Source organism: Osmerus eperlanus, chromosome 7, assembly GCF_963692335.1.
Source record: "Osmerus eperlanus chromosome 7, fOsmEpe2.1, whole genome shotgun sequence".
NCBI lineage: Eukaryota > Metazoa > Chordata > Actinopteri > Osmeriformes > Osmeridae > Osmerus > Osmerus eperlanus.
Genome location: NC_085024.1, coordinates 8,979,538 through 9,002,914, shown reverse-complemented (window position 1 = coordinate 9,002,914; position 23,377 = coordinate 8,979,538). Strand labels below are relative to the sequence as shown.

At 41.4% G+C, this 23,377-nt stretch overlaps 1 protein-coding gene across 1 annotated transcript in view; it reads right to left on the bottom strand.

Moving 5' to 3' along the window:
- Positions 1–3,809: 3,809 nt before the first annotated feature.
- The window catches only part of nsmce2 (NSE2 (MMS21) homolog, SMC5-SMC6 complex SUMO ligase), a 61,894-nt gene continuing 42,326 nt past the window's right edge, over positions 3,810–23,377 (bottom strand). The window contains exon 6 of the mRNA XM_062464719.1: positions 3,810–5,077. Coding sequence (XP_062320703.1) covers positions 4,972–5,077 — 106 coding nt within the window. The 3' untranslated portion in view covers positions 3,810–4,971. The remainder of the gene's footprint in view (positions 5,078–23,377) is intronic.

Genomic DNA, 23,377 nt, shown 5'->3' with positions numbered 1-23,377 from the left:
AAAACAATGATGAAGTGAAGGCTCTTCGGCAAATATGGGCTGATGATATTGCAGAGATACTTGGAGACACATAATAGTAGCGAGGTATTTCAATTATTTAGTTATATACTGAAATAAAGGGTCATCATTGCACAGTGGACCAATGTTGGTTGAAAGTAAAAAAAAAAAAAACTAAAAGTGCGTGATGTTCTATGGAAAAGTCGGACGGAAAAGTCGGACGGAAAAGTCGGACGAAAAAAATATAATTCCCATGGTTTGATAACCTGGATATAATCCTGAGTAAAAGACCAACGAACAACCCAAAAACCGTGGCGTGCAACACCAAATAATAACAATTAAAGATAGTATTGCAATCGCAATACGCTGCTGTTGCTCCATTGTTGTTCGTGACAAGGAAGTGATTTTCCCTCACACATTTTCTGTACGACCGCGTGTCATTGTTTTTTACAAACGTCATTGCTTTTTTACACACGTTGGTTCGTTTAAAACAGGACCGTGTGAACACTAACCGGACCTAATAAGAAATGCAACAAAGTAGCAACTCATTTACTGATTCGGACCAAGCAAACAGACTAATAGGTGTGAAAGCACCCTTGGATCTCTTGGTCCGGACCAAAAATTTGGCTATAGCCTACATTTGGTCCTGGTTTGCTAACAGAGCAATTGCATCAAAGTTCGTTTTCATCAAACCAAAGTGTGAACACACCCCTTTGATGCAGACTATTTTATTTACCACTGTAACTTACAACTGTCCTGTGAGGCTACATTTGCCCCAGTGAAAACACTAAGGAGGCGCTCTGTGAATAGGGCCATCAGCGAAATGCTCAATCCGCCCCCACTTTGGCTACTAAAACCACATCTTTGTTATGCTATTCACCGCATACTGACTGCTCGTCACACGCTCCAAACCGGTTTTAAAGCAAGTGGCTCATCACTAGAATTGTGAAGGCTACTGGTCGGCACTGCACTGTGTCTTGTCCAGTCTATATTGTCCTGTTGCTCACGTTTGTACGTGCACTGTAAAAATGTGTAGGTCTTATTTAGTTCTATGTAGTCTCATGTATTTCTGTGTTGTTTCATGCAGCACCCTGGTTCTGGAAGAACGCTGTTTCGTTTGAAACATTCATGTAATTGATTACATGAATTGATTGAATGGTCTTTAGGATGGGGGATGGGATACCCCACTTACCAGGCAGCATTCACGGTTTACCAGCTTAATCTAAGAAAATCTGAGCACAATGCAAAGGCCAAGACTAACCTATTTATTCTATTTAGTTGGTAAGTTGGCCGAAAGGGAACAAATCTTATGGCATCGGCCAGAAATGTTAACCGAACACACTAAAGATGTGCTCTGAATGTTGACAAAGCTATTGGGAAACATCTTGATGGGAACTTTACTTGAGGGTTTGATGCGATTTGATGCGATTGCTCCCAGGACTAAACGTAGGCTATACTTTTTATTTTGGTCCAATAGTAACTAGAGTGTATGCTGTTGTTAACTTGCATAAAAGGGAGATTAAAAATTACCATTCGGTTGCAGACCGAGAAGGATGGGATTAATTACCGGGTAGCCGGTCCATGTCCTCTGAATGTGATTCTGGCTCTGGAGGCTCAAATTTATACGGCTGTGTAAAGCCAATCCTGCTGAGTATCCATTTTTGTTGTAGAGTTTTTGTTGTATAGTCTAACGCAGTGGTTCTCAAAGTGGGGTCCGCGAACCAAAACGGGAGGGGTCCAAAATAATTTGCCATCAATTGGGCTGTATCATTAAAAGGTGAAAAATATATAATAATCTACAGATGGGGATCATTTGCACCAATACAACAAGCATATTGTGTCCATTTAAGAGCACAAAGGGTATGCTGAATGGGTGTTATGATTATGGGGGGGTCCTTGGAAAATGTTCTCCCCTGTAAGGGATCCCTGGCCCCAAAAAGTTTGAGAACCCCTGGTCTAACCTATTTCTTGTAGCAGTATTTGACAGTTGAGACAGGAGCACCTTTCACGTGAGTGGGCGTGGTTTCAGCAACCTCAGTGGACATGCCCCCATCGTCTGAGAAAATAGCAAATTCTTTCTAGATTTTTATAACTTATTTTAGTTACTTGCTGTTTTTTTTAATCATTCAAATTTGGCTGGGTGGGTAGGAACACATTTTCCTGTGGTGTGACAAACTCAGAACACATTTTATGGTCACTTTGCAGGGACTAATATTAATGTGTACAGATAAGGGTTAAGCAGTTTATCATTCACACCCATATTCTGTGCATGGTACGTTGAGTAGCCAGCATATGGTGTTCTCTGACCACTCCTTGGGAAACTGTTATGGAACACTGTGGAATGGACACAAGTCTACTTTGCCTTCCCCCTTGTAATAAACTCCTAGATAAAATATTAAAGATTACATCCTCTTCTTTCAGATAAATATAAAATTTAAAGATTTTTTGATTACTTCCAGCAGTTGTTTGAGCACTAAATGAATTCTACAGCGGCCTTTCACATTGAAGGAGTTTCTCCGGAATGGAATGAAACCAGTTGTCTACACTCTCCTTCCATTTCTGAGGATATCCTATTGGACCTTGGAGGTTCATTTGCATATCCTCTGCACTTTTATCCCAGAGTTGTGGAGCTACACAGGGAACAGTAGGTGCCTCTGTTGCTGGGACAACAGATCACACTGGATTACAGGGCAGTATAAAGGGAGCATAGTGCCTGGAGCCCTAAACTAAGCATAGTGCCGGGAGCCCTAAACTAATAACCCGATCCAGCCAGAACTGCCCAAAAGTCCCCACTTCACTGGGCCATTTCAGAATAAAAGCTTTTGTGTATATTGGTCAAACAAGCTTTGTTTGTCAAAACATCTTTGTGAACATTGAGTTTCATATTCCTTCTTTGTGTCTGTGATTTGTGTTCACAACAGACTTCTTAATAACTCATAATTGAACTCAAACTTTCACAGTATAATTGTACATAATGTACAAAATTGTACATTTTGCCAATTTTGCAGGAAGCTATGGTTTCAGTCAGACATATTTTGTTGCTCTGAACAATGGGAACAAAGGTTCTGCTGCCAGTGTGACCACAATGTGTCAAGCATGGCGGTTTAAGATTATACCTCAAGCAGAGGTATAATCTTAATTTCTGTCACACTGATCAAGTCTATGTGGCAGGTTGTCAGAGCTGAATTTTAGAAACACGTCATGTATTGTATGTGTACATACATGTATGTGTACTTACATATATGTACACAAACTTCCATAGTAGTAACAATATAATTACATAGTAACTCTCTCCGGGGGTAAGTGGTTGTTAATATTGTTTACACACCTCCTTTTGTAGTGCCGTCTTACATTTTTTGTAATACTCTATCCTGCTAACCTTTTTACCTTTCATTGTTTTGCCTTTTTGCACAGTGACAGTCATAGTCAGACAGGAAATGTATGGGAGAGAGAAAAGGGAAGACATGCAGAATTGGCCCGAGCCAGAATCTAACCCAGGCTGCTGCATTTGGGCCTCACCTGGGCTAACCTTTAATACCATGTATTACATAGCAGTTCCCATGTACCTACACTGCTTTTACTATCAGTATTGCTATGTACATGATTGTACATGTGAAGTACACTTAAAGAAAAGCGTTTACCCCATTTCTTCAAACACTTTAATTAATTGATACTACTTATTAATACTATATTGAAATTGTGTTGTTTCTGAGCCTCAGTTCGACTTAACCTAACCAGAACAGACCAGCACAGGTTGTGATGTGCCAGGTGTCACATGAGGCTCATGGGAAAAAAGACTGTCACAACTGACATATACCAGTAACTGAACATGCTAGAAGTTTATTGTACACACAGCTACCAGGTGGAACAGCACACAACAACACCTCAAGGTCAGCAGATACTCCCACAGCACATGCTATCTATTGCATTCCAGTGGTGTCAAGGGTAGTGGTGCAAGTCAATGATGAGGTTAACAAGACCAAAAGGAGGGGAGGGTTGGGGAGCGGGGGTTGGGAAAGAGGAAGAAAAGCAGGAGGGAATAGTGGGGAAGATAGAAACGTCCTACGTCATTTCTTTTGTTCTGAAATACATTCCTTCACTTTCTCCCAACCCTGACATGAACCAGCAGCCTAAAAACCCCACCCAGATACAGAGGAATGGGGCTGATGTTATGGGCACATGTTTTGGGATAGTTTATCCAAAATAAATTCTTCAGGCTGCCATTTTCCCAGCTCAAACTTAATGTAGTTTGGCAACTGGCAGAACCTAATTCAAAGTGACCCAGAAAATAGGAATGAATGACTAATCATTTTAAGAGTCTTGACTGCCAACTATCTTAGGCTGCGATTGGTGTGGCATAACATTCCTTTTCTAAAAAGAGAGGAAGGCAGCTGAAATCATAACACTATTGTAAGATTGTTAAAAGATTAGCTTCACCTAGATTCATCTCAACAATCGGCTTATTTTTTTAAATGTTGGATAAAAAATCTGAATGGGTCAGAAGGAGAGAGATTTAAATCAGACAAGTGGATTCCTAGATTTCATTCACAAAATATCTGTTGTATTCATTAAATGGTAATAAAGCATAACTCGAGCCATCGTTTCACATTTTAATAATTACATGAATATTTTCTGTTAGAAATAATTGACTAATTATTAATTATGACTAATTTGACATATCAGATACAAACCTATTAAGACACTACCATCCAGTGGTCACATTTGCTAACTGCAATCTCTACGGACTAATACAAAGGTTAGTTACTGATAAGTTCCACACACAACTTTTTTGTGTGGAGTGAAATGAGTTGCTTCTTTAATTAGGAACTTTATTTTAAGGACACAACTTTGTTTCTCCCTTGAAAACAGAAATCTAATTTACATTGTAAAAAAAGAAAAAGATACTTATGTTACAAACAGAACAGTCTCCAATGTTGAAACTTTTAATAAAATAAACATTCCAGGAATCACATTTCATGTCTTTGAGTTCTGCTTTTTCTGAATCATCCTCTTCATCATGGTATCCAAGATCAAATCCTCCTTCCTCACGTCTGTGTTGTTGCAGCCCACCTTTGGACAACTGGAGATGAGGGAAAACACACACGGAGGATAAACATATTAAAACATTCTCTATATACTACTCTATATTACAGCTGGTACTGATACACCTGCAGCCACTAAATCTCAAGTAAGTCTGTTTACTTCTGCAGTTTTTTTTTTTTTTTTTAATAGAAGCGGGCAGGTTTAATGTTAGCTTTTAATGGACGTTGTGCTGTTTTGGCAGAAGTATACAGACTCACTTGAGATTTGGTGGCTGCAGGTGAACTTGTGGAAGCAAGCTGCACTGAGGATGACGGACTCTGGTGGAGGGGCGCGCACAGTCACTCCCTCCCCTCAAGCCCCTCCCCTCAAGCCCCTCCCCTCTACGCCAAAACAGTGACAGAAAGTTGAAACTGAAAACCAGAAAGTTGAAACTGAAAACCAGTGACATTGTAAAAATCCTGACAGCGTAAAAAAAAACTGTGATTGAGAAAAAAAATGAAATTAAGAAAAAGTGTAAAGATTGAAATTGCATCATGATGCATAAAAATATCAAAATAAAATCGTATTGAGAGATTTTTTTGTTTCAGTTGAACATTTTTCAGTGCCAATTTCTATTTTTAATACCTCAGTTTTCTGTCCCTGTTTTAGCTCCATACTCTACCATTTTCGATACCGAAGCAAAAAAAAAAAAAAAAGATAGGTTAGTGAAGAACTCTCATTTGTTGACAGTAACAGTCACCTACAATATGGCTGTAGCCTACTTATGACAACAACAGAACATTAATTCAATCACAATGCATGTAGGCCTAAAGGCAAAAAGTGTGTGTGGACTGAGTGTAGACCTTGAGAACTCAGCAGATGACTTGGAGATCATTTGTAGAGCTCAAAAATATGAATCTTGAACATAATTTATAAATAGAAAGAGTGGACACACTTCATGGGGCTCTTGAAATTCTGGTCGCGCTATAAGCACAAAATGTAAATATACATCCCAAACTCCAAAACACAAATTTCGGCAAACTATGTAATCTAAAAGTCTCTGTAAAAATGTTTTAACCCTGTTGTGCCCTCTCCTTTTGTCTGCCACATTATTAGGTATTGCATTTTCAGTATGCTGCAAACCATAAACGACATGAACGGTGATGTTTGCAAATTGTTTGCAATTGTTTGCAATTGTTTCCTCTATGTTGATTTTGCCGTGGTGTCCCGCCATGGCTACATTTCTGCCGCCACGGTATCAGAAATAGGGCTGTACAAAATTGTAGGCCGTCTATCAGCAGTGATTGTTAGAGTGCATGTCGGAGTATAGCACGGACACGCGCTTCACACCGCAGTTTGAGATTGCATGTGTTGCAATGTAAGAACTGTAAGTCGTATAACTTATGTTGTCAGTTCATTTAAGCCTGTTATTGTATTCGTCTATAGTTCTTGCTCATTTAAATTAAGTTAACTGGTGATTTTCGTTGTTTGTATTCTTCCCCGGGCTAGCTAAATTGCACGTCTGTTGATTCGATAGCGATTGCTGCCTTTGCTCACGTTTGTATTTTAAGTGCATTATTATGCTGAAGTAGTTTTAATTAATAAATAGTGGGTTTATTGTTATTATTTGCTACAGAATGCTTAGTCTATCAAGATCAAATGAAGCAGACAGTGCACATGCTTTCGAGTTTCTTAATCGATAGGCTACTGACCATTTACAATACGTTGTTACATCAATTATTAATTGGCAGCATTTATGCCATTTAGAACATTATGAGTGGAAGATCTCTTTAAGCCTTATTGCTTTAGGGGAAATAGGACGAAAGTATGTGCAATATGACATTAGCTATTAGACTATTACATTAACCAGCCCCTGTAGCATTAGCTGCTTGTCCAGTGTTGGCAATTTTATGACTTTGTCGCTAGATTTAGCAATTTTTCTCCTTCCCTAGTAACAAAAAATCTCATATAGCAACAAATCTTGCGACTTTTCAGAGAGCCACTAGCGATTTCTGGTGAGATTTTTTGGCAACACTAAGCTTGTCAGCGTCCGACTCTGCAACCCAATACTTCTGAAATTCTGGTATTGTACCGTTTTTATTATTGAGTACAGGTTTTGGTGACAACACTACACTGCGTTTCAAATTATTATGCAAATTATATATTTCTCTGATTTTCCTAAATAGTCGATGCAAATGACAGTCAGTATAATTTTCAAGTCATCAACTATTAATGTTGGGGAGGTTGTGTGTTGGCTCAATGTTGGGTTTTAGTTGTCACCATGGAGTGTAGGTAAGAACACTAGAAGATGAGGCACAGGCATTCTTTCATTTATTTTACTGTAATAGCTTTGGTTTGTCTATGTATATGTGTGGTGTCCCATGGTTGGCCAAAGCATGCCTCTTATCCACTCTCTTTTACAGCCGCCCCTACATTCATTGGGTGAATGTATGTCCTGTAGACAGTGTTATCTATGGAAGAGGTGCTTGCTGGTTATCGTCATCAGGAATAGCAAGCAGCCTGACAAGGCGAGCAACTGGTCGATGGTAGCGTCTGTCCTTGACCTGGATTTCCGCTGCTCGTATGTGGCCATCTGCTCCAGGATAGGTGGTCTCAACCCGGCCTACAGGCCAGAGTGCTTGGGGGAGTTGGTGGTCCACGATCATCACGGTGGATCCAGGCTGAAGGTCTTCAGTGTCTTTCATCTACTTTTGTCTTAACTGAAGGCTGGGCAGGTACTTCTTAATGAAGCCGTTCCAGAATTGATCTGCCAGTACCTGGGAGTGACGCCATCTCCGCCGACTCAGCAACTCCGACTTGGGATAGACGACCTGCGGCAGTGAAGTGTCCGGCCACCCCATGAACAGTTAGTTTTGGGTGACGGAATCAGGATCGGCCACATCAGAAGAGACATATCCCAACGGTTTGGAATTCAGTATTGCCTCAACCTCTGTCAGGAGTGTCCTGAAGACTTCCTCTGTCAGTGTTTGAACTCCTACTGTTGTATGGAGAACAGCTTTGACTGAGCGGATTTTACGTTCCCACATACCTCCGAAATGTGGTGCGTTAGGGGGATTGTATTTGAACCTGACCTTCTGCTTGGCCAGTTGTGTTTGGAGGTCTAGACTCATGGTGCTGAAGGCATCCTGCAGCTCTCTATCACCCCCTCGAAAGTTGGTTCCATGGTCACAGAGAAGTTCAAATGGAGTTCCACGTCGAGCCACAAACCGTCTCAGAGCCATAAGAAAGGCATCTGTGTCCATATTATAGAGCAGATCCAGATGAACACAACGGGTGGTCATGTGTGATAGGTTAGAATAGTATAGTTTTCTTTTATACAGCAGTGTATTTCATAAAGTGATTTCATGCTTTAAAAGACAATGGTTAAAATAGGTTTACAATAAATGTGAATTCACAGAAGCCTCAAGGTAAAGAATTGTTCGTTATTTTTCATGTTAGATAAGTATGTCGTTTTGTTTTCAGGTCATTTCAGTCATATTATCGGTTATCAGCCAGAATGCCTGAATCCTGTGTTCTTTATCGATTGCTTATGTCTTTTACCCGCCACTAGGGGATTTCCGTGTTGTTTCTGCTCATTGCAATAAACCCCTGCAAGAGAGAAACAAGTACAAATCACTCTCGTGATTATTTCTCCTGTTTTCAGGTAAACGTTACCAATTGTTGTTTAGTGTGATAGGTTAGAATAGTATAGTTTTCTTTTATACAGCAGTGTATTTCATAAAGTGATTTCATGCTTTAAAAGACAATGGTTAAAATAGGTTTACAATAAATGTGAATTCACAGAAGCCTCAAGGTAAAGAATTGTTCGTTATTTTTCATGTTAGATAAGTATGTCGTTTTGTTTTCAGGTCATTTCAGTCATATTATCGGTTATCAGCCAGAATGCCTGAATCCTGTGTTCTTTATCGATTGCTTATGTCTTTTACCCGCCACTAGGGGATTTCCGTGTTGTTTCTGCTCATTGCAATAAACCCCTGCAAGAGAGAAACAAGTACAAATCACTCTCGTGATTATTTCTCCTGTTTTCAGGTAAACGTTACCAATTGTTGTTTTCTTGTCACCTGTAATTGAGACGTTTTGCACTTGTCACCCGTAATTGAGACGTTTTGCATTGAACCAAGTTATTTTAACTAAGCTAAGTTAAGTTTTTGTGTGTATATTTTGAGAGTAGGGACACCACGTTTTCTGTGCCCATGAACCTGCGCTCCGCCATTGTGGGCCAGTACAGACAATGTGGTGGAAGACTATTTTGATATTTGTTGTATATTATATGTGAAATTATTTGGTCAATGTTGTTGTTCCAAGGTCGGACATTTGAAATGTTGATACAAGTGTGTTAACTTCATTGCAATAAACCCCTGCAAGAGAGAAACAAGTACAAATCACTCTCGTGATTATTTCTCCTGTTTTCAGGGGTGCAACATTTGGAGGCACCGCTGAGATGGCTGTTTAGATGTCTGGTGTACACAGTCTGTGCACCGCAGTTTAAACCAGCTAAATCCCCCCACACTACTCAGGCAGACTACAGCGAGGAGGGGTTTGTGGTAAAGGAGAGCTGGCAGCTGTGTTCTAGTCTACGCGTCCTGAGGCCAACCAGAGATCATCAGGAGCTGCAAAGACCATACACCTCAGCGTCACCTGTACCTGCAAAAGTTCCTCCTGTCTACTGCCACAATGTCGATGCTGGAACAACTACAAGAACAAATTGTGCGTGAAGTGCACACCTTGCCCAAAGACCATTTAGTGACCATCTGTGAGTACTTGGGTATAGCAGACAAAATAAAGGCCAGCACAAGAACACGCCTGTCTCTGCTAACACATATCCAGATGCACATTGGAAGAGATGAAATGGAAGAACTTGAGGATCAAGGAATGTCAGAACTACTGTTGTTGAATGACGAGATTGCTGAAATAATAAAAGCTGAAAATGAAGACCAAGATACAAATGAAAGAGGTGATTCAGGGCACACAGACCAAGCAACTGCTACTTCACTGGTAACAGAGACAGTTAAGGTAGTCAACAACACAGCGGCTCAACTCCAGTTTCAAACAAGTAACCACCCTGTGAGTAGTGTGCCTGATCACAAGCAACAAAGCCCCTACTGGCAAAAGGACTTTAAAATATCAGGCCAGATAGGCGAGCCGGGCCAAAAGGATAAACTGACATTTTCCAGTCTTGCTCACCAGATTGAAAACGGACTGAGCAGAGGCTACTCAGAGCTGGACATTGTAGATTCTGTCATTAGAGCCATTCTGCCAGGCCTACAACTACGCAGCTACCTGGAGGGAAAGGCCCAGCTTACTTTGCCCACTCTACGTCGCATTCTCCGCTCACATTTCCAAGAGAAGAGTGCCACTGAACTCTATAAACAACTTGCTTCAGAGGTACAGAACCCCAAAGAGACCGCACAAACTTTCCTTATGAGAGTCCTAGATTTGAAACAGAAAGTATTGTTTGCTTCACAAGAGTCAGAATCAGGGCTTAAGTATGACCCAGCTCTTGTTCAGCGTATGTGCTTACACACAATACTTACAGGCTTTCAGAGTGACAGTGTCAGAATAGACATGCAACCACTATTGTTAGACCCTGGGACCCCAGATGAGATCTTGCTAGAGAGGTTAAATATGGCTTGTGCTAATGAAACCGAGAGAAAAAACAAGAAAAGGTGTTTAGCCTCACAGTCAGCTACAAGTGTGAGTGCAGTTGAGTTAAATGACACAGTGCCCGTCAGGAATCCAGTGAAAGAGGTCAAGCCTAAATTTCCTTCTGAACTGTTTACTGAACTAGCAGAGCTTAAGATAGGTGTAGCCTCCCTTAAAGGTCTCAGTGCAGAGATAGCGCAAATTAAAGAGACATTACAGCAGCCAGTGACTAGTCTTCAGTCATATGCCCCTCCACCAGCTATGCAGTATGATAGAGACCCGCAGATGCAGTTTTATAGCTATCAGGGTCCCCGCCAAAGACCACCACCCCCTCAGTATCCAGCGCAGCACTACCAAAGTTGTCCAGCTCGTCGTGAGAGGAGGTGCCACGCCTGCCAGCAAACCGGAGCCAGCGAGCGCTGCACACACTGCTACTTCTGTGGAAGTGGAGAACACTTTCAAGCTGGATGCAGAAACAGAGGTACAAGACAACAACAAGAGAGACATTTAAACGGGCAATGGTTACCACCAAGGGACGAGTGTTAACCATCGCCCACCACAAGTCCCAACAATGTACCAACTGTAAACAAGAACATACAAATAATACACTGCGGCAGTGTTCAACATGCAAAAAGACACTTTATTGTTCAAGAACATGCCAGAAGCAACATTGGAATGAACACAAGAGACAATGCATTGAGTTAAAGACAAACCATGAAAATAAAACTGTCCATATTCCATTGCCACCAGCCCAGGTAAACACCACTCACAAAGTCACATCTCTGGTGGGCAGACAATGCCTGGTCGAGTGTCTCCTGGATGGCCACAGACTCCAGGCTCTGTGGGATTCAGGCTCACAAGTGTCAATCATCAACGAGAGATGGAAAGAGGACTATTTGCCACATATAAAATTGAGAGATGTTGCAGAGCTCATGGACTCAACTCAACTGAGTTTGAATGCAGCCAATGGAACCAACATGCCGTACCTCGGGTGGATCGAGACGACTTTTCAACTCATTTCCGGAGCTGAACCACCTGAGAGAATAATCATCCCCATGCTGGTAATGAAAGGTTTTTACTTGTCACACCCCATTATAGGTTACAATGTCATTGAATACCTCCTGAATAAGACCGAAAAGGCAAAAGTATACAGCACAGTGAAAAAAGCATTCCCCAGCCTCAAAAGGAACAAGGTGAAAGCTTTCATTCAGGCTGTCAGCGCAGATACCGTAGATGAGTTTGAAGTCAAAACTAAGAGAGACTGTATTACTGTACCAAAACGAAGTCACATTCCTGTTGAGTGCCGTCTAGCTGCACAGCCATTTAAAGAAGACATGACTATGTTGTTTGAGCCAGATTTAAATCCGCAGTGGCCAGATGATTTAGAGTTCTTTGACACTTTGGTTAAAGTTAAAAAGGGTAAGCTACCTATCATAAGTGTTGATGTCTCTAATCCAACTGATCATGATATTGTCCTGTTAGGCCGTACAGTAGTGGGCACAGTGCAGACTATTACCTCCATCTTACCTGCTCAGGTGTTTGAAAAAGCTACTGTAGCTTCAGTTACTCCCACAGATACACAGTCACCCTGTAGCTCTAGTGAAAGTTGGCACCCACCTGTAGATCTCAGCCATCTCAGTGAAGAACGGAGAGTAATCGTGCAGCAAATGCTCAGAGATGAGTGTGAGTCTTTCTCTAAAACGGACAATGACATAGGCTGTATTGAAGACTTGAAAATGACTATTTCACTCAAAGACAATGAGCCTGTTAAACGCGCATATATGTCAGTGCCACGCCCACTCTATCAAGAGATGAAAAGTTACTTACATGATCTAATAGCACAAGGCTGGGTCAAAAAGTCAAACTCGTCATACTCCTCACCAGTTGTGTGTGTTAGAAAAAAGGATGGAACTTTAAGACTGTGCATAGACTACAGGGACTTGAATAGAAAAACTCATCCTGACCGCCAGCCAATCCCTCGTGTTCAGGACATTATGGACAGTTTAGGTGGAAACTCTTGGTTTTCACTGTTGGATCAGGGAAAAGCGTACCACCAGGGGTTCATGTCAGAGGAAAGCCGGCCACTCACTGCCTTTGTGACCCCCTGGGGACTCTATGAGTGGATACGCATCCCCTTTGGACTGATGAATGCTCCTGCAGCATTTCAACGCTGTATGGAAGAGTGCTTGGAGGGACTTCGTGACAACATATGCATCCCGTACCTGGATGACACATTAGTCTACAGCAAAACCTTCAATGATCATGTGGAGGATGTGAGAAAAGTTCTCCAGCGGCTAAGAAACGTTGGTATCAAACTTAAGCCAAGTAAGTGTGACATCTTTAAAGCTGAAGTACGCTATTTAGGCAGAATAGTGTCAGCTGAGGGCAGTAAAGTTGATCCCGCAGATTTTGACGCAGTAAGAGCACTCAAAGACATCAACCCACAAAACATTGGGCAGCTCAGAAAAATGTTAGGCCTTCTGTCATACTATAGACAGTACATAAAAGACTTTTCCAGAAAAGCAAGCTGTCTGTATGAACTGTTGAAAGCCGAAAAAGACACAGACAACTTAAAAGTGACAAAGAGAAAACAGAAGAAATCCAGTCCAGTTGTGCCCTCAACAACTCAAATATTGTGGACTGATCAACACCAAAGTGCACTCGAGGAACTAATAGACTGTTTGCTCAACCCACCGGTGCTCGGCTTCCCGGAGTTCACTCAGCCGTTCATCGTACACACTGACGCCTCACACAAGGGACTAGGTGCAGTGTTGTACCAAAGACAAACTGGTAAGCTGCGAGTTATTGCTTATGGCTCCCGCACATTAACAGCAGCTGAAAAGAACTACCATTTTCACGCAGGCAAGCTAGAGTTTTTAGCTTTGAAGTGGGCTATCACTGACAAATTTAGAGACTATTTATACTATGCCCCAACATTCACTGTGTTTACTGACAACAACCCGCTAACATACATTTTGTCCACTGCTAAACTTAACGCAACAACTTCTAGATGGGTTGCTGAGCTTGCTGACTTTCACTTCACTATTAAGTACAAACCAGGAAAGGAAAATGGTGATGCTGATGCTTTATCCAGAATGCCTCTAGATGTAGAGACATTAATGAGAGACTGTTCAGTAGAACTTGCACCTGACTCTATTTCAGCTGCTATTCAAGCCATTGAGGTGCAAAATGACACTCCGGCCACATGGACATTGTCAGTAACAGCCATGTTGGTCACAGCACAAGGTGAGCCAGCTGAAGCATCATTCACACCCATACCGAAAGGACAGTTAAGCCAAGCACAAAAGACTGATCCTGTTATAGGCCCTGTATTACAGTGTAAACAGTCAGGTTCAAAGCCACTGACCAAAGAGCTGAAAACATTCAGTCCAAAAACCAAATGTCTGCTCAGAGAATGGGACAAGCTAGTACTAGACAGTGATGGTCTCCTATACAGAACCACAGTTGCCCGCAAACAATTAGTCCTGCCAGAACAGTTCATAAAGACAGTGTTTGAAGAACTGCACAACAACCTGGGTCATCAAGGAGTTGACCGCACAGTTTCCCTAGTACGTGATCGCTTCTTTTGGCCATACATGCAGTCAGACATTGAGCATTATGTGACCAAAGTTTGTTCCTGTGTCAAACAGAAAAAGCCCAGTCGTGACACAAGAGCACCTTTATCCAATATTGTAACCACACAGCCGTTTGAACTTGTGTGTATAGACTTTTTACATCTTGACAAATGCAAAGGCGGTTATGAATATATTTTAGTGATAGTTGACCACTTCACACGCTTTGCACAAGCCTATGCCACAACGTCAAAGTCAGGGAAAACTGCAGCAAACCTTGTATTCAACGACTATGCCCTGAAATTTGGTTTTCCTTCTCGCATTCACCACGACCAAGGCGGTGAATTTGAAAATCAGCTATTCACGCAGCTCAAGAAACTCAGTGGCATAGCAGGCTCTAGAACGACGCCCTATCATCCAATGGGGAATGGCAAAGCTGAGCGTATGAACAGGACATTGTTACAAATGCTTAAGACGCTAACGGAAACACAAAAGTCGAACTGGAAGGAATCGATCAACAAGTTGATGTACTCGTATAACTGTACACGCTGTGAAGTAACTGGTTATTCCCCCTTTTATCTACTGTTTGGACGGTCACCCAGATTACCAGTTGACATGCTCTTTGGACTGTATTCGGATTCAAGTTTTCATGACCACAGAGACTATGTTGAAAAATGGAGAAAAGGCATGGAAGAAGCATATGCCATAGCAAATGAAAATGCCAAGAAAGCTGCTGATAAAAGCAAAAGACATTATGACACCAAAGTGAGGAGTTCTGTGTTACAGCCTGGCGAGAGAGTTTTGGTCAAAAACCTGTCACCAAGGGGAGGCCCAGGGAAACTAAGAGACTATTGGGAAGACACTATTCACACAGTAGTCAGACAAATGGGTCCAGATCTCCCAATCTATGAAGTAAGACCAGAGAGAGGCAAAGGACGCTCTAGAGTGCTACACAGAAACTTACTCATGTCATGTGACCACTTACCTTTTGAACGTGACCCTGATAAAGACAATGCTGCAAAACACAAAAACAGAAGCAAACCTGCTCGAGACAACCCTGTGTCTGACAATGAGGAGAGTGGTGATGAGTACAGCTTTTACTATGCACCACCTCAGCATCCTGTGTTCCAGCCATCAGACTCTTCCGTTGAAATATTGAGAGAACCTCCGGCGGTGAGACATCAGCTTCCAGAACCAGCACCTGCCGCATCGCCAGAGCCCCCTGGTGGAGACCAACGCGACGTTCCTGACCCTGTTGCTGTGGAGACAACCAGTGAGGAGACGGATTCTGCGGATGGTGATCCACCGGCCCCTCCATCGCCTGCTGCTCCTGAGGGACCAGAGGAGCCATCGCCCCAGCGACCTCAACGAGAGAGACACCCGCCGAGACGGATGACCTACGACCACCTGGGCACTCCATCCTGCTTCAGTGTCCAGCCTGCCCCATCACTGCATCCTGTGTGTCCAGGTTTGGTGCCATGGTTTCCAGCTCTACAGCCATACTACGCCCAGCCGTTTGGTATGTATGGATTACAACAAACTTGAGTTGACATTTTTTGCCATGGACGACCTAGTACGAGAGACTGTCGTCAAAACTACGTTTGTTCCTTTTGGATTATGAATGCAGAAAATGGACTGTTTATGGACTATAGTCTTCAGTTCCAACCTGTGGATGGTTTGCTCTTCTGTTGACGGACTAATGAGTAAACATGGACTCTGAAGAAATTTCTTTTTGGTACAATGTCGAGACGACATTTTTCAAGTGGGGGAGAGTGTGATAGGTTAGAATAGTATAGTTTTCTTTTATACAGCAGTGTATTTCATAAAGTGATTTCATGCTTTAAAAGACAATGGTTAAAATAGGTTTACAATAAATGTGAATTCACAGAAGCCTCAAGGTAAAGAATTGTTCGTTATTTTTCATGTTAGATAAGTATGTCGTTTTGTTTTCAGGTCATTTCAGTCATATTATCGGTTATCAGCCAGAATGCCTGAATCCTGTGTTCTTTATCGATTGCTTATGTCTTTTACCCGCCACTAGGGGATTTCCGTGTTGTTTCTGCTCATTGCAATAAACCCCTGCAAGAGAGAAACAAGTACAAATCACTCTCGTGATTATTTCTCCTGTTTTCAGGTAAACGTTACCAATTGTTGTTTAGTGTGATAGGTTAGAATAGTATAGTTTTCTTTTATACAGCAGTGTATTTCATAAAGTGATTTCATGCTTTAAAAGACAATGGTTAAAATAGGTTTACAATAAATGTGAATTCACAGAAGCCTCAAGGTAAAGAATTGTTCGTTATTTTTCATGTTAGATAAGTATGTCGTTTTGTTTTCAGGTCATTTCAGTCATATTATCGGTTATCAGCCAGAATGCCTGAATCCTGTGTTCTTTATCGATTGCTTATGTCTTTTACCCGCCACTAGGGGATTTCCGTGTTGTTTCTGCTCATTGCAATAAACCCCTGCAAGAGAGAAACAAGTACAAATCACTCTCGTGATTATTTCTCCTGTTTTCAGGTAAACGTTACCAATTGTTGTTTTCTTGTCACCTGTAATTGAGACGTTTTGCACTTGTCACCCGTAATTGAGACGTTTTGCATTGAACCAAGTTATTTTAACTAAGCTAAGTTAAGTTTTTGTGTGTATATTTTGAGAGTAGGGACACCACGTTTTCTGTGCCCATGAACCTGCGCTCCGCCATTGTGGGCCAGTACAGACAATGTGGTGGAAGACTATTTTGATATTTGTTGTATATTATATGTGAAATTATTTGGTCAATGTTGTTGTTCCAAGGTCGGACATTTGAAATGTTGATACAAGTGTGTTAACTTCATTGCAATAAACCCCTGCAAGAGAGAAACAAGTACAAATCACTCTCGTGATTATTTCTCCTGTTTTCAGGGGTGCAACACATGCACTTAAAAATCACACCCCATCTCTTTTCGTTGGATCTCCCCCGCTTCACCCGGAACGGTCCAAAACAGTCTACACCTGTAGAGTAGAACGCTGGCTTTAGGAGGCGAAGGCGGAGGTCCGCCATCTTTGGGATTGTGGGCTTGGCCCTCCATTTCTGACCCTCTATGCAGGAGTGTTGGTGCCGTCGTATAGCTTCCCCCCCTTTTGAGGATCCAGAAGGTTCTCCTTATTTCCACAAAGACTCTATCTGGCCCAGGATGGCACAGTTTGCTGTTGTACTGCCTTATGAGGGGACTGGTGATGGGATGCTTGGGATCCAGGGGCCGAGTGCACCAGCTGGGCGTAAAAAAGTTGGTCCTAACTCTTACATCGGTCTTAGCTACGTCCGACTTTGTGATTTTAATTTACACCAAGTGCACCATGCTTGACAAATCACGGTTGTAGCTACGCCTGGTCTTAAGATGCGCGATCTTGTGAAAAGGCGAAAGTGTCGATCGTTGCCAAGCAACACATTTAAGAGCCTAAGCACACTCTACTACTGCCTAGCATCTCCCTTAAAATTAAGCAATGCAGAATAGAGAAAACCCCCCAAAAAGGAAAATAAACTTTACAGATACAGAAATTAGAAAACGTATAGAGATGTATAACCATAATAGTAGCGTACTCATGGGAAAATTCAATAACAGCAACACAAACAAGCAAAATAAGTCAGCGTGGAAATCAATAACCGATCAAATTAATAATGAATGTGACGGAGGACTGCGGACAGTTGAAGAGGTTAGGAAGAAGTGGAAAGATCTTCTTTCAAGGGCCAAAAAGGATGCATCAGCATTTAAAAACCCGCCAACCGGGGGTGGTCCTTCACCAAAAATATCAGTTTACAGTGGGATTATTATTGATAATTTTGGAGAGGACTCTCCCACCTTTAACGGATTGAACGGCTTTGACAGTTCAGAACTGTCAGTTCAAATGGTTGAAGACTCCGACGTTCAGTGCAGCACAGATCACGATATGACAGCTGTCAGTGTGAGTGTTAAGTCATTTTGCCTATTCCCACTACAGCTCCATTTGTTTGTTTGCTAATCAATAGCCTCGTAGCAAGTATCGTTAGGCCTATATATTGTTTGCATTACGATCAAGTGCTAGCCTATAGACAAATAGCAACAAATAGTCTACACTGTTGCAATTTTACAGACTCAAACGACAACCTGAGTGAAGAGGAGAGCCCCACAACACAAAGGATGACACAATCCCAGAAGTCCACGCCCACAACCCCCAAACGAAAGAGAGATTTTGCTGAGCTGCAGCGCATACTTCTTGAAAAGGAAATCATTCGTGTGGAGGTCGAGACCGCCAAACTCAAGGCAGAACATGAGAAGATAAGAGCTTCAAAAAGAAAAACTCAAACTAGAACTCAAACTTCTTGAGACAAAATATAATGTCTCAAACGAATACACCATGATGACATACACCATTCTTTAGTTAAGCTATTTTGATTTAATGAAAACAATTGTCAGGCCTATACAAATATTTAGGTAACACTTTAGAATAATGGTCCGTTGTTAACGAGTAGCTATGCAGGAAGTAATAGGTAGTTCTACATTAACACCGAATTTAATACTATTAACTAATATGGAACCAAGATTAACTAAGCAGTAAGTAATAGCGAATTTAGTACAAAGGTAGTTCCTTGGTAGGTATTTGATTATTACTAAATAAATATATCATCATTGAGAACTACGTGTGAACTATGGCCAATTAAGAAAGAATAAGCAATGAATTACTAATCACAAAAGTAATGTCTAAAAAGTGAACAATTGTGTTTTTTTTACTCTTAAAGGTGACATGACATGCTGTTTTTGGATGCTTTTATATAGGCCTTAGTGGTCCCCTAATACTGTATCAGAAGTCTCTTTCCCGAAATTCAGCCTTGGTGCAGAATTACAGCCACTACTAGCAGTCCCACAAGGATCTTTCCTCAGAACGCGCTGTTTTGGTGTCTGTAGCTTTAAATGCTAATGAGGAGCGGAGGGGCGGCACCATGCGCTAATGTTTACAATGGATGTATCGCAATGGCTGTAGCGCCGTTGCTGTAAGATGCCTCGAATTTGCCCATTCTCATCTGATAACCCTGGTTTGCAGAGGTACACACTCAGTCATTTCAATGAGGGGAAAGGCGGATATCGCGGGCGCCATAACACCAACAGCAGAACGGTTATCCAAATAACAAAGAAGTGTACAACACTCACGTTACAGCATGTGTATTCACACACATACTTGATGCTATCTACCTTTACATTAGCGACAGTCACTCAGCTGTTAGCTGCAGAGCTAATGTTACAGCCACATTCTAAGGGTAGCAAGCTAGGTAACCATATACAGTAAAACTACAAAATGATATAGCGTTAGTTAACTTACTTGTCCGAGGTTAGTAGCTGCACGAAGGAGAGTTAGTACTGATCCAGAATTTAATTTCAGCAAGGCCAGTTTTGTATTAGCTCAAGTTGAGGAAACAGTCGTGGCTGAAGTGTTTGGCGCAGACATACAAAACAAATGCGCCTACAACAGAAGTTGTGTAGGCGCATTTCCAGATAAAATAAAATTAAGATACTGGGTCTTCAGAGTCTCGGATAAAGGAATTGTAAAAGATTTTTGTTTTCCTTTGTACATCCAAACTGAGCAAATGTAATGCTTTGTTCGTTTGCAACCCATGATGTCTCTTGAGGATAAAAACACTTGCACGGTCGTAGCTCAGTTTCTTATGGGCGGGCCAGATTATCTGGACGGGCAAAACAGAGAGAGGGGAGGTAACCTTCCTCCTTGTGACGTAACAAAGAGGAGATTTTCAAACAGAGCAATTGAGCTTTCATTTTCTGAAAGGCGGAGAAGAACACCCAGGGCTTGGTTTACAAATTCTAGCCACTAGGGGACCAAAAGCAGGCTAGGGGAAGTCATATTAATGTTAAATAACCTCTTAAAGTGAAGTTTTCATGTCATTTCACCTTTAACATGGTCATAACATTTCAGAAGCTTGTGCCTCAAATGAATTCTTTGTGGAAACCATTTTATGAATATTAACGTTATAACACGTCCCTCCCCAATATTTGATCATACTGTATGATTATGCGGGCAATTTCGATGTGACTGCTATTACGTCTTTCTGCAGCTCAGAAAATATCAAATGCCGGCCGGTCCATTTTCCAAATCCAGTCGACTTGGCTTACCGAAACCAATTTGTCCTGAAATCCATGTCATGTTTTCCCTAAACCTATACTCCGGTGCAACGTCAATGAGTGAATTTGGAGCGCTAAATCATTTGGCACATTTTTATGGATGGTAAATATTCAGTATTAGGCTAACATAATCCCTTAGATAACGACTAGGTGAATTTCAAATTGTAGAATTAGTGCGAATTTCGACTGCAATACTATACAGTTTGTATGAATGGGACTTTTTACAAGCTAGCCAACAGCTAGCCTGGCTTTACAGCTAGCAACAACTGTACAGTAGCTGCGTTTTGGGCCACGTTCCTGTTCTCTGAATTGGGTTATCTGGCAAGTTATTTTACAGTCCTGCCATTTGTTCTTTCTTCCTTCATCATTTTCATCCCTTTGGAATTGCGTTGCTGTTGTATTTCGCAGTAGTGGCCAATGCTAGACTCATTATAGAGTGAGTAGGCCTATACGTTGATTGGGTTAGGGTTAGCCATGTACTTACTTATTACTTATTTAGCCATTATGTTTGACTCAGTTTCTCATCACAGTTTGTTGAATGTGTTGAATGTTTCATTCCAAAATACATAATTCTTGTTTAAATGCTAAGTTTCATCATTGTGCCAAACAAAGTTTCATTCAGACATATTTTACAAAATGCTTTATTCTTGCATGTCCATGTGCATTTTTGCATTATGTAGGATTTTCTTTTACGATTTAATGTAAGTCTTCCAGTGCATATAATAAAAAAAAAGTGTTACCCAATCACTGCAGTTGTCATGGTAACGCTTGAGTAATTAGTGAGTAGTTAACATGTTTGTCACTTTAAAATAATGGTCCACATCACAAGTAGGCCTAGTTCCTGCAGGATGACAAGGTAACGCTTGAGTAATTAGTGAGGAGTTATACTGGTTTTCACAAGTAATATAATAAGTCTATTTTTATATTTGACATATACGGTACAGGCATACATTTCTGTGAGGCACTAGTGATATTCTAACAAACATTGTAATCTGGAAGATGTGGTTTTGCGCTTATCGCAACATAAATGCAGGATGCAAATTGTTTTTGAAAAGAGAACATAAATGTTTATATTCATATCCTAAAGAGAAGTCCTCCTCAGGCGGCTACTGTAACATAAAGGTAGGTCTTTGGAGTCTGAGACATATTGAACTGACACTCAAGAGCTCATAATAGTAAACTAATCCAATCATGAGCGTGTCAGCATCACTTCCTAATTATTAAAAATGTTAAACAAATCATCATTATTTGTATTATACCATGTTTAAGTTTGAAATAAACAGAGAACATACGTCCATCCTTTGGTAAGAGTAATCACAAGCTCAACCTGTAGCTAACGTATTTGGGGGGATATAATATTCATAAACTGGTTTCCACAAAGAACCCATTTGAGGCACAAGCTTCTGAAAAGTTATGACCATGTTAAGAGTAATACAACCAAATTGTTCACTTTTTAGACATGTTACTTTTGTGAATTTGTGAATAATTACTTTTAATAATTAATTGGTTCTTTCTTAATTGGTCATAGTTCACAAGTAGTTCTCAAGAGGATATATTTATTTAGTAATAACCAAATACCTACCAAGGAACTACCTTTGTCGTAAATTAGCTATTACTTACTGCTTAGTTAATCTTGGTTCCATATTAGTTAATAGTATTAAATTTGGTGTTAATGTAGTACTACTTAGTACTTCCTGCATAGCTACTTGTTAACAATGGACCATTATTCTAAAGTGTTACCAATATTTACAACCATATACATATAAATAAATAATTGCCATTGATAGGCTATTTCTAAGGCCTACTGATGTAGAGATTGCTTGTACTGTTTGTTTCTTATGAATAAGATATATATAAATGAAATTGAAGAAAACCATTTGAAAACTAAGTTATGAGCACACACAGCGCGTAAAGTGACTGAAAAGGAGGCTGCACCTGCTGCTGATGCTTCTGCACAGGGAGGGGTGGAAGTGGTCGCATAGCAAACCCTGTGTGGCTGTACTCTCTGATCTATCGGGGTGCAACATGGCGATGCATAGTGATGCTCAGAGCGGTCTCTGCAAAGAGGAGGTGGTGAGGCTACCTAAGCAGTTATTCTTCAGTACCTGAGACAACTCTTCTACGAAGGAGGACGGAGACATAGGAGACTGCAGACAGGGAGAATGGATAGAATATGCATCATGTGGAGTCGCATCAGGTGTCGGCTGTCCCCTCTCCACTGATTTCATGATCGGGGTCCGAGGTGTCTGATGGCTGGATGATGCTCTGGACAACCGAACAGATGCTTGTGGACTGTTGCGTTGCAGGACATACTCCAAGAACTCGGTCTGGCGTCTAGCTGTCTCACTCTGCTGCCTGGTGATCTCCACTATCTGCTGCAGGAGGTTCTCAGTTGTACTCGATGTCCCTGGTAGTGGTGGTTTGGGATTGGGGGTCGTGGATGTCGTCACATGTTCTCTGCGACGAACGAACTGCTTGGTGGGCTCGTCTGCGTAGTTGACAACGTAGCCATCGAGATGTGCCGGCCTTCTGGTTTCCCTGCGCGGACGCAAGCTTGAGCCAGGTGCGGATACGGATTTACTGTGCTCTGAGGTTGCCATGGTAACGACTCTATCCGGCTCAAAGGACCAATTTGTTGGGGAGGTTGTGTTTTGGCTCAATGTTGGTTTTAGTTGTCACCATAGCGTGTCGGTAAGAACACTAGAAGACGAGGCACAGGCATTCCTTAACCCTCGTGCTGCCTTCGGGTCACATGACCCAAAGGTTCACAACGAACCATCGTTGTGTTTACCCAATTTCACCCAATACAAAAACAAATAAAAATAATTTTCTTTTAACCATTGCAATGTGGGGGGTCTGAGACAGCCCGACAGTTAAAAGAAAATGCTTCACTTTGTTTTTGTATGAGGTAAATTTGTCGCAATACGACAGTGGGTCACAATGACTGATGGGTCAGAATGACCCGAAGAT